At 35.0% G+C, this 12,664-nt stretch overlaps 1 protein-coding gene across 3 annotated transcripts in view; it reads right to left on the reverse strand.

Moving 5' to 3' along the window:
* The window catches only part of Slc38a6 (solute carrier family 38 member 6), a 62,108-nt gene that overhangs the window by 32,613 nt on the left and 16,831 nt on the right, over positions 1 to 12,664 (reverse strand). For all 3 annotated transcript variants that reach the window (XM_020163623.2, XM_074067847.1, XM_074067846.1), the window contains exon 4: positions 1,799 to 1,851. In XM_020163623.2, the coding sequence (XP_020019212.2) occupies positions 1,799 to 1,851 (53 nt within the window). The remainder of the gene's footprint in view (positions 1 to 1,798; positions 1,852 to 12,664) is intronic.

Below are 12,664 nucleotides of genomic sequence, written 5' to 3' on the forward strand. Positions count from 1 at the left end.
ACACTCTTCTTTTAGACTGCTGCTAAACAGGGATGCAGGAAATAATGACTGTGAAGTAACAGGGATGTCAGTAACGACACTCACCTTCATGTTTATAGGTCATATTAAATTAGGGGCGGGTGAATTGAAGTATGATATATTTGATATATTTTAAGAACTTTTGTAAATGCTACAATGTACCCCCAGCACAATAAAAATAAATAAATAAAAAATTTAAAAAGAAAGTAGAAAAATAAATTAATTAACCAGGGAATTGATCACTGATTGATTACATTATACATCCCAACTGCTAAGAAACTCAAGTAACATATTTTACTTTGTTCAAATTTTGGATTATTAAGATCTAAGCCATGAGGCTACCTAGTGTATGACTTAAACATTCTCTTTTGTATCTTAAAAGCAAAGTTAGTTGGAATATAAATCAAGTTTTTCCCCTTATTACATAGTTATATCTTTTTCCTCTCAGACTCCTTCTTTAGAAGTTAGTTTAGCCATCCATAAATATGGCACCCTGCTAGATTAGGAATAAAAGATTAAGTTTGTGAGGTATGCATATGTTAATTAGCTAAATTTGGCCATCTCACAATGTATACATATTTTGAAACATGTTGTAAATGATAGATATGTATAATTTTTATAAATTTTAAAATGAAAGTGAGCAAAAAGTACAAAAATGGATTCACAAACAAAAAGAAAAAGCCCTGTTTGGAACCAAAATAAATATGGATTTTAGAAGTATTAGACCTCTTCAGAAAAAAAAAGTCTAACAACACAAATAGTAATATTTAATTCCTGATAACCTACGGAAAATGGCATTTTCCCCCAGCTCTGAAATCATTTAGAATACCTTTTAAAAATGAGTACCAAATAAGTTTTGCTATTGTTTTTATTACTCTAAGAAGGAAAAGCAGGATCTTTAGAGTCTAGAGTCTCAGGATATAGAACTAGCTTTATCTAAGTGTTGATAAATAGGTCCCTTAACTGCTTTCATCCTTAATTTTCTCACCTATAAATGATGGGGTAGCTAGATAATCTTTCATCACTCTTTAACTCTTAAATGATATGATTTTCTGATTATTGCTTTTACAAACAGCCATGCTGTTTAATTTACTCAGAGAATTTGATCAAAACTAATAAGGAAAACTTAAAAAGGGCCACTGTTACTATTTTAAAATCCATCAAATCATTGTTTTCCTTCATTAGGATGAAATATACAAATATACTTAAGTACTAAATTAGTACTGATGCATTTTTAGGAAAGGCACATAGATTTCATCTTTCTTTTCCTACTCTTATCATTCTTTGGTTTTTTTAAAAATATTTTTACTAATATATTAAACAAAGGGGTTAAATAATGATATTTCCATACATGCATAGAATGTATTTTGATCACATTCATTAGTCTATTACTCCTTCTTATCTCTCCCTTCTTTTTACCATTTTAATAGATTTCATTATCCTATTTTCAAACATGCATATATTGTATTTGATCCAATTCACTTCCTCATCATGTCTGGGTTTTTTTGAGACACGGTCTCACTATGTGACCCAGGGTAGCCTGTATTTTGCTATGCAGTCCAGGCCGGCCTTGAACTTTCAATCCTTCTGCATCAGCCTCCTGAGTGCTAGGATTCTAGGCTTGAGCCAACACACCCAGCTCATCCTGTCCTTTCTTACTTTCGTTTCCTTTTATTTCCTTATAGTTTTCTTTTCATATATACTTGTTTCTTAATTTGAAACAGAAGGGGAAAAAATGTCTTTTTGGGTTTTAAACACAATGAGAAGAAAATGAAATTACCTTTCCAGGTAATCCAAATGCAAAGAGTCCAAGGTCTTCATAAGATGTTACAGCTGTTAAAAGAAATTATAATGTTCACTTTTATGCAAGACTATTTGCGTGCCAGGTCTTAAAGAGAAGGCAGTTATTTCCCTACTACAAACTAAGCACAATGCAGTTCTCAGTATGCAAGCCAATCAGGACTAGACACAACTATGGAAAAAATTTTAACACCCTGGAATAAAGGTAGTAGCAGGAAAGAATGTTGAATTCAATTGGGTATTTTATGTAAAAGTCTTTGATGATTTTCTTCATCAGATCTAAATAAAACCCACGTTATACCATATTTATAGATGTCTTTATAGAATACTCCTTTTGCCCTTTTTAAAAAAAATCACCAAAGACTCCTTTTTATGTTTACTTAATGTATCACATGTTCTGAAAGATTTTGCCTCTCAAACTGCACATATTAATAATTATTTTCCACTTACACTAAGCAAAAGTTTCTGATCAGTATAAGGTAACCAATGTCAACACAGTAATTTCAGTAACAAAATAACAACCATCAAACATCTCTGTGCATCTTTTTAAAATCAATACATGTAGGCTGATCATGAGTAAATTTGTGATTTTTCTTAAATACTTTGAAATACAGAAAGTAGCCCAAATGTTTCAATAATAAGTTTGCAAACTCAGCCAGGTGCCAGTGGCTCATGCCTATGGTCCTAGCTACTCAGGAGGCAGACATCAGGAGGATCTCGGTTCGAAGCCAACCTCGAAAAAAAAAAAAAATCATTAAAAAAGGGTTGGTGGAGTGGTTCAAGGGGTAAGCCCTGAGTTCAAACCCCAGTACTGCAAAAAAAAAGTTTGCGAACTCCTAGTAGTTTAAGTCTACCTGCTTTAGAGCTATTGGATGGCCAGACTAAATTTAAAGCAGAAGTAATGACTTTTAGGGGAAACTTTTAAAGACTTATGATTTATAGAGTCCACATAGAATAAGTAGAGTTTAGCAAATCCCAAAGTTGTCTAACAAAAACCACCCAGGCTGCATTAACTTCAAACTAATTACTTGAGAACACCCCACTTTTCCCTATACAGTGCTTGCATACATACTATCTGAATGTATATTTTCACTGGCAATAGTTTCTAAAAATTGGATATGTGAATGAAGCTAAAGTATGAAAGCTGTTCTATACTTTCAGAGACATTTAGCTTTCCACATGCCTAGGATGATGATAATGTGATCAGGGTGAAAACAATACTTTTATCCTATAATTTGTAGGGAATATACTTTCTTTTTACATCATAAAGGATTAAATTCCACTCCCATTCCATGTGTTCAAGAAGTATGATCACAAAAAGATGAAAATTAAATAGCTTGTGAAAGAACCAAATTATATCGTCAGCCCATAGAGCTTCATGTTTTAACCAGTGGTGCTACTATTTCCATGACTCTACAGTTTGAAAAGTATGTAACCCCAGAGTGATACACTAATGAGGAGGAGGCTTCGTTTAGTAATGCACAGCTCCTTTTGGTCAAAGATAAGGCTCATTATTTTTCTTCTCTTTCTTTTTTGGTACTGGTGATTGAACTCAGGGCTTGGGCCTTGAGCTTGCTAGGCAAGTGCTGTGCCACTTGAGCCATTTCCCTATCCCTATTGCTCATTAGTTCTTAAGGCCAGTTTTAATTCATTCTCTCAAGATATACATGAGTTTTCTTTCAACTGCACTTATTTAAAAAACCTTCTTTGTACTTGCATAAGTACAAAGGGTCGCCAGGTAGATAAAAATAAGCATTTAAAACATGTATGGTCTTTACATATTATAACTATGAAGTCAGAAAGAAAATGGTGGGATCATGAAAGATAAGGAGTTTAATAATTAAGCACAAAATTTTTAATTTTAATCTATTATTAGACTCAATCAAAGGATTTGGAAGCTTTTTGGCTGCTAACTATTTTTAAAATATATTCACATACTGCTGAACAGTGCACATGTACAATTTCATTTTGAGTTTGGGATATATAATTTGATTATGAGTAGGAATCTTTATGCTTTAGTAGTGAAAGATTTCAATAATAATTTTATATGGGTAGATTTTAGATATGTTTTAGAATATAAAATTAAAACCAGTTACAAAACTAAAATCTGGCATTTCCCTCCCCCTATGTGAAATGCCAAAATTCTTTTTTCCAGACACACATATTCTAAAATAAATGCCATCACAAACACAATCTTTACTAGTTTGTTTCAATATTCCTTTTTGTAGGGCTGGGATTTGAACTGAGGCTTTGTGCTTGCAAAGCAGACACTGTACCACTTGAGCCACACCTCTAGTCCATTTTGCTCTGGTTATTTTTGGAGATGGAAGTCTCACCAACTATTTGCCCAGGCTGGCCTCAAACACTCCTGAACTTAGCCTCCCAGGTAGCTAGGATTATACAGGTGAGCCACCAGTACCTGGCTATTTCAGTACTCTTAAACATAATTGACACAGTATATACAGGCAAAGTTCTTACACTTAACATTCCAAAGACTTGGTACATAAATTAGGCCAGAAAATTGTCTAAATAATTGACTTCTAATTTGGCATTAACAAGATAATTTTGTTAGCACATACGAATAAAATAAAAATTAAAAAAAGAAAAGAATTTTGTTATATGAACCAAGTCTTCTCTCCAGTGTATCTGTGAACTGTCACTCTGAGACATGAAATTAAAGACATGATTGCTCATTTTTAGCATCCCTTTTACATTATAGTAGAATGTGTTAATTTTTCTTTTTGTGGTTGTTGTTTTGACACAAGGTCTTGTGTTTGACTGGCCTCAAACTCTTAATTCTCCTGTCTCAGGCTCCCAAAATGCTGGGATCATAAGGGTGTGCAACCTCCTCTCCTTCTCCACTTCCATTATTTCTTAAGAAAAAAACTTTTTAAGAATTTAAGGCGAGGAGGTTTTTCAGTGTTACATATGGGAATACATTAAGAATCTGCTTTTCAAGTGACCTATTTTGCGTCAGTTTCTTAATTTGTGAGCAAGTAATCAAATTAATACTCATCAAAAAGCTTAACTAGAAGGGTTGGCAAAGTGGCTCAAGTGGTAGAGTGCCTGCCTCACAATCATGAAGCCCTGAGTTCAAACACTAGTACTACCAAAAAAAAGAGAAGACTAGTTGTTGCTATCTTCTTGAGGTCTGGCATAGTGATTCAAGTGGTACAGCGCCTGCCTAGCAAGTGTGAAGCCCTGAGTTCAAACCTCAGTAAGGCAAAAAAAAGCAAAAAGGGCTGGTGGTATGGTGCAAGTGGCACAGTGCCTACCTAGCAAGCACCCTGAGCTCAACTCCCAGTACTGCTTTAAAAAAAAGTTTAACTAGGATTTGTTTTATTTTTCCTTATTTGTTAATTTATTTTATGGTGCTGGGAATTGAACCTATGTCCTTGTACATGCTGTACCACACATGCCCTGAGCTGCACCCCACATCCTGTTTTATTTTTAAACAGTGGAAAATAAGTATTGATTGCATATTTAATAAATATGAAAAGCAAATACCATTATTGCTACCAAAAGTCATAATAGTAAAAGATTTTGAAAAAGAATAGGTATTCCAATTATCTAACTTTAAATAAATTTTAAAAAATTAAAGTGCAATCTTTACTATTCCAGAAAACACAAACCAACAGCTTAATGAAGACAGTTTTAATTGCAATTTCTGTCTTGTAGCAATCTCAAACTTGTTCTGGTTTTTTTTTTTTTTTCAGTTTTATAAAAATATCTCTAAACACGAATTGAAAGCGAAAAAAAGCATTAAACTTTTAAATGGAGACTGAGTGCAGTGTCCAAATCCTAATTCTAGCTTTCCAGTCAGCATGTCTGGGTAGTCATTCAGCTCTGTCACTGTCATCAGACTTCTTGTATGTTGCAAAAATTAGAAGCACTTTTCCATGCCGAGACATCATGAATATGAATAATAGCTCCTGGCTTAACTTTGAGGCTTTACTAAAATAAAATGTGTACACAGTCAGCCAAATGCTTCATTTCCACATCCTCACTTTTTAATGGTTTTCTGGAGCATCTCAGCTTATAAACCAAACCAACACCATTGAAATAGTTTCAAAGTTCTTCTCTGTCACTCGGGCAGTTTCTTAAAATGCTTTAACAGTAAAAAACTAGTACTGACAGTTGGAATGCAATTTGAACAATGAGTCTGTAAAATATTTAAAACTTTTGGCCCCTGGGAGCTTTTATCTTAGGAAATAAGACTAAAATAAGAAAACCCATTAGATACAAAGATACTTCATCATGCCATGATTTAACCTGGAAAAACAAACCTAACCTCAATGTTCAACAACAGCAAAAGGGTTAAGTAAATTATGCTAGGTATACCTAATAGTATTATACACAGCCATTAAGAACTATGGTAATGATAACATGAAAAAGCCAATGTTAAGTGAAAAAAGTAGGATTTGGATATGATCTATAGAGCAAAACACATAAATGGTAACAGTGATTGCTATTCTTTTCCTTCCTTCTTTTTTGGGAAGGGTTCAAATATTTTATAAAGACTGTAATGGGGTTGGGGTGGAACTTTATTTTTAAAAGCCATAGAGCCAGGTCTAGTGATGCAGGTCTGTGGTCCCAGTTTCTCTGGAGAAACTGGCAACAGGATCACTTGTGTCCATGAATCTGAGACCAGTCTAGGCAATAAAGACACCTACCCCATCCCATATCAAAAATAAAACAAACCAACAACGATATCTGAACAGTTCCATTTACTCTACTAAGTAGCTGATAGATTTTCTTTAAGATACAGTTTTCATTTTTTCTGGTGTTCAGTAATTGCAATATTGCTTGATCTACAAATGGGATTCTTTTGGCTCTTTCATATCAGAATTCTACAACATTTAAGAGATGTTTAGAGACACAAAATTAAGACATGGCGATATCCATTCACAGGAATATCATGTTCATACAGAACAGGAACAACATTAATTACAGGAATTATGAAATTAATTCAACCTTTTACAGGAATTCATACAAGCAGTACTTGGTGCAAACCCCCTTAAATAAATAACTAAAAGCAATCATTAGCAATCTATTTTAGGAAATTATATTTTGGTATTAAAAAAATCAATGCTATGTTTTGAGGGGGGCAGAAAGGCTATAAATCTTAATCAAGTAAATTGGGGGAAATTTCTCCTTTAATGTACCATCAAGGCACACTTTACTGCTATTTTGGCTAGGACAAGAGTTTGGCCTCCACAGGAATAGTTTGGAAAGCTGCTTCCCATGAAATAGTGGACTATTTCCAGCAAGTTACTCCAGTGTTCTGTCTGCTTTGCACTTTTTCCTCAATGAAATAGGACAATTAATAAACTCTGGTTACAGTATAGAGCCCAAGTTTCAGCAGCAGCAATATTATCTTTGGATCTCGATTGAGGGACATGAGTTATTCAAACACAGCTCAAATCTCAGAAAGTTGGCCATTTGGAATGTACCCTTATTATTCTTTTTTTTTCTTTCTTTTTTTTTATTATTCATATGTGCATACAAGGCTTGGGTCATTTCTCCCCCCTGCCCCCACCCCCTCCCTTACCACCCACTCCGCCCCCTCTCTCCCCCCCCAATACCCAGCAGAAACTATTTTGCCCTTATTTCTAATTTTGTTGTAGAGAGAGTATAAGCAATAATAGGAAGGAACAAGGGTTTTTGCTGGTTGAGATAAGGATAGCTATACAGGGAGTTGACTCCCATTGATTTCCTGTGCATGTGTGTGTTACCTTCTAGGTTAATTCTTCTTGATCTAACCTTTTCTCTAGTTCCTGTTCCCCTTTTCCTATTGGCCTCAGTTGCTTTTAAGGTATCTGCTTTAGTTTCTCTGCGTTAAGGGCAACAAATGCTAGCTAATTTTTTAGGTGTCTTACCTATCCTCACCCCTCCCTTGTGTGCTCTCGCTTTTATCATGTGCTCAAAGTCCAACCCCATTGTTGTGTTTGCCCTTGATATAATGTCCACATATGAGGGAGAACATACGATTTTTGGTCTTTTGGGCCAGGCTAACCTCACTCAGAATGATGTTCTCCAATTCCACCCATTTACCAGCAAATGATAACATTTCGTTCTTCTTCATGGCTGCATAAAATTCCATTGTGTATAGATACCACATTTTCTTAATCCATTCATCAGTGGTGGGGCATCTTGGCTGTTGCCATAACTTGGCTATTGTGAATAGTGCTGCAATAAACATGGGTGTGCAGGTGCCTCTGGAGTAACCTGTGTCACAGTCTTTTGGGTATATCCCCAAGAATGGTATTGCTGGATCAAATAAATGGTAGATCAATGTCTAGCTTTTTAAGTAGCCTCCAAATTTTTTTCTAGAGTGGTTGAACTAGTTTACATTCCCATCAACAGTGTAAGAGGGTTCCTTTTTCCCCGCATCCTCGCCAACACCTGTTGTTGGTGGTGTTGCTGATGATGGCTATTCTAACAGGGGGGAGGTGGAATCTTAGTGTGGTTTTCATTTGCATTTCCTTTATTGCTAGAGATGGTGAATTTTTTGGCCATTTGAATTTCTTCTTTTGAGAAAGTTCTGTTTAGTTCACTTGCCCATTTCTTTATTGGTTCATTAGTTTTGGGAGAATTTAGTTTTTTAAGTTCCCTATGTATTCTGTTTATCAGTCCTTTGTCTGATGTATAGTTGGCAAATATTTTCTCCCACTCTGTGGGTGTTCTCTTCAGTTTAGAGACCATTTCTTTTGATGAACAGATGCTTTTTAGCTTTATGAGGTCCCATTTATCTGTGCTATCTCTTAGTTGCTGTGCTGCTGGGGTTTCATTGAGAAAGTTCTTACCTATACCTACTAACTCCAGAGTATTTCCTACTCTTTCTTGTATCAACTTTAGAGTTTGGGGTCTGATATTAAGATCCTTGATCCATTTTGAGTTAATATTGGTATAGGGTGATATACATGGATCTAGTTTCAGTTTTTTGCAGACTGCTAACCAGTTTTCCCAGCAGTTTTTGTTGAAGAGGCTGCTATTTCTCCATCGTATATTTTTAGCTCCTTTGTCAAAGACAAGTTGATTATAGTTATGTGGCTTCATATCTGGGTCCTCTATTCTGTTCCACTGGTCTTCATGTCTGTTTTTGTGCCAGTACCATGCTGGTTTTATTGTTATTGCTTTGTAATATAGTTTGAAGTCAGGTATTGTGACACCTCCTGCATTGTTCTTTTGACTGAGTATTGCCTTGGCTATTTGTGGCCTCTTGTGTTTCCATATAAATTTCACGGTAGATTTTTCAATCTCTTTAATGAATGTCATTGGAATTTTGATGGGAATTGCATTAAACATGTAGATTACTTTGGGGAGTATCGACATTTTTACTATGTTGATTCTACCAATCCATGAGCATGGGAGATCTCTCCACTTTCTATAGTCTTCCTCAATCTCTTTCTTCAGAAGTGTATAGTTTTCCTTGTAGAGGTCTTTCACATCTTTTGCTAGGTTTACACTTGGTATTTGATTTTTTTTGAGGCTATTGTAAATGGAATTGTTCTCATACATTCTTTTTCAGTTTGCTCATTGTTAATGTATAGAAATGCTAATGATTTTTCTATGTTGATTTTATATCCTGCTACCTTGCTATAGCTATTGATGATGTCTAGAAGCTTCTGAGTAGAGTTTTTTGGGTCTTTAAGGTATAGGATCATGTCGTCTGCAAGTAGGGATATTTTGACAGTTTCTTTACCTATTTGTATTCCTTTTATTCCTTCTTCTTGCCTAATTGCTCTGGCTAGGAATTCCAGTACTATGTTGAATAGGAGTGGGGAGAGTGGGCATCCTTGTCTGGTTCCTGATTTTAGAGGGAATGGTTTTTCTCCATTAAGTATAATGCTGGCTGTAGGTTTGTCATATATAGCTTTTATAATGTTGAGGTACTTTCCTTCTATTCCTAGTTTTCTTAGAGCTTTTAGCATGAAATGGTGTTGGATCTTATCACAGGCTTTTTCTGCATCTATTGAGATGATCAAGTGGTTTTTGTCTTTGCTTCTGTTAATGTGGTTTATTACATTTATTGATTTTCGTATGTTGAACCACCCCTGCATCCCTGGGATGAAGCCTACTTGGTCGTGGTGAATAATCTTTTTGATGTGTTGTTGAATTCGGTTTGCCATTATTTTGTTGAGGATTTTTGCGTCAATGTTCATTAAGGAGATTGGCCTATAGTTCTCCTTTTTGGAGGTGTCTTTGCCTGGTTTTGGGATAAGTGTAATACTGGCTTCATGAAATGTGTTCGGCAGTTTTCCTTCCCTTTCTATTTCGTGGAACAGTTTAAGGAGGGTTGGTATCAGTTCTTTAAAGGTCTGATAGAATTCAGCAGAGAATCCATCAGGTCCTGGACTTTTCTTTTTGGGGAGACTCTTGATTGCTGCTTCAATTTCATTTTGTGTTATAAGTCTATTCAGGTGATTAATTTCCTCTTGATTCAGTTTTGGATGATCATATGTATCTAGAAATCTGCCCATTTCTTTAAGATTCTCAAATTTATTTGAATATAGGTTCTCAAAGTAGTCTCTGATGATTTCCTGGACTTCCATGGTGTTTGTTGTTATCTCCCCTTTTGCATTCCTGATTCTACTAATTTGGGTTTTTTTCTCTCCTCATTTTAGTCAGGTTTGCCAGGGGTCTATCGATCTTGTTTATTTTTTCAAAGAACCAACTTTTTGTTTCATTAATTCTTTGTATGGTTTTTTTTGGTTTCTATTTCGTTGATTTCAGCTCTTACTTTTATTATTTCTCTCCTATTTCTTTTGGGATTTGCTTGTTCTTGTTTTTCTAGGAGTTTGAGATGTATCATTAGGTCATTGATTTGGGATCTTTCAGTCTTTTAATATATGCACTCATGGCTATAAACTTTCCTCTCAGGACTGCCTTAGCTGTGTCCCATAGGTTCCAGTAGGTTGTGTTTTCATTTTCATTGACTTCTAGGAACTTTTTAATTTCCTCTTTTATTGCATCAATGATCCACTCTTCATTAAGTAATGAGTTATTTAGTTTCCAGCTGTTTGCATGTTTTTTGTCTTTACTTTTGTTGTTGAGTTCTACTTTTACTGCATTGTGATCAGATAGTATGCATGGTATAATTTCTATTTTCTTATATTTGCTGAGGCTTGCTTTGTGCCCTAGGATATGATCTATTTTGGAGAAGGTTCCATGGGCTGCTGAGAAGAATGTATATTGTGTAGAAGTTGGATGAAATGTTCTGTATACATCAATTAGGTCCATTTGATCTATTGCATATTTTAGATCTTGGATTTCTTTATTGATTTTTTGTTTGGATGACCTATCTATTGATGATAATGGGGTGTTAAAGTCTCCCACCACCACTGTGTTGGCGTTTATATATGCTTTTAGGTCTCTCAGGGTATATTTGATGAAATTGGGTGTGTTGACATTGGGTGCATACAGATTGATAATTATTATTTCCCTTTGGTCTATTTCCCCTTTTATTAGTATGGAATGTCCTACTTTATCTCGTTTGATCAATGTAGGTTTCAAGTCTACTTTGTCAGAGATAAGTATTGCTACTCCTGCCTGTTTCCGGGGGCCATTGGCTTGGTAAATCTTCTTCCAGCTTTTTATCATAAGCCTATGCTTATTTCTGTCGGTGAGATGGGTCTCCTGTAAGCAACAAATTGTTGGATCTTCCTTTTTAATCCATTTCATCAAGTGGTGCCTTTTGATCGATGAATTAAGTCCGTTAACATTAAGCATTAGTACTGATAGGTATGTGGTGATTCTCAAGTTTGGTCTTTTGATGGAATCCGTGAGTTCTTGCATTTTCTTTTCACAGGTCTTGAGTTGTTTAACTAATAGTTCTTTGGTTTTTCCTTTAATTACCATTTCATCTTCAAGTTCTGAGATTCTGTCTTCTGTTTGTTCTATTCTGCTGGATTGGCCTTCCATTTTGTTTTGCAGTTCTGTTTTGTTCTTTTTTCTGAGGTTTTCCATATCCTGGGTGGTTTCCTCTTTAATGTTGCCAATTTTTTTCCTGAGTTCATTTATTCGTTTATTCATCGTGTTCTCTGTTTCACTTTGGTGTTTATACAGTGCTTCTATGGTTTCCTTTATTTCTTCTTTTGTTTTTTCAAATTCTCTATTTTTGTTGTCTTGGAATTTCTTGAGTGTCTCCTGTACATTTTGGTTGACCCTATCCAGTATCATCTCTATAAAATTCTCATTGAGTACCTGTAGTATGTCTTCTTTTAAATTATTCTTGTGGGCTTCATTGGGTCCTTTGGCATAGTTTATCTTCATTTTGTTGGAGTCTGGATCTGAGTTTCTGTTTTCTTCATTCCCCTCTGGTTCCTGTACTAATTTTTTGCTGTGGGGAAACTGTTTTCCCTGTTTTTTCTGTCTTCCCGTCATTGTTCTTGGTGTTGTTACTGTTCCCGTACTGTGTGCAATTAAGTATTTTCTAGCTTGTAATAACAACAATGGTAATATTTAGAATGGAAGGGTGAGCTGAGATGGAAAGCAAGAAGTTAAAGAAAGGGGGAAAACAAATACACAGACAAGAAGGAGAAAACAGAACAAGGTTTCAGACAAGAAAGTTTCAAAGGTATAAACAGGGAGCGTTAGTGTACTAATTGACAGCAAGCTAAATAGACATTAGAGAGACAGAGAGAGGATTGAAAATCAAAAATAAAAAAAAGAATAAAAATAAAAAATCAGTAAATGAAAGAAATATCTATATGTAAAAATGAATTAAAATAACATGAAAAATAGAAAATTAAAAAAAAAAACCAAAAAACCTGCAAGTTCAAATGCAATACAGTTTCAGTCTTAATAATCTGGGTGTCCGTGTCAGTCTCCAATCCTGGAGATG

Source organism: Castor canadensis, chromosome 3 (assembly GCF_047511655.1).
Source record: "Castor canadensis chromosome 3, mCasCan1.hap1v2, whole genome shotgun sequence".
Taxonomy (NCBI): Eukaryota; Metazoa; Chordata; class Mammalia; order Rodentia; family Castoridae; genus Castor; species Castor canadensis.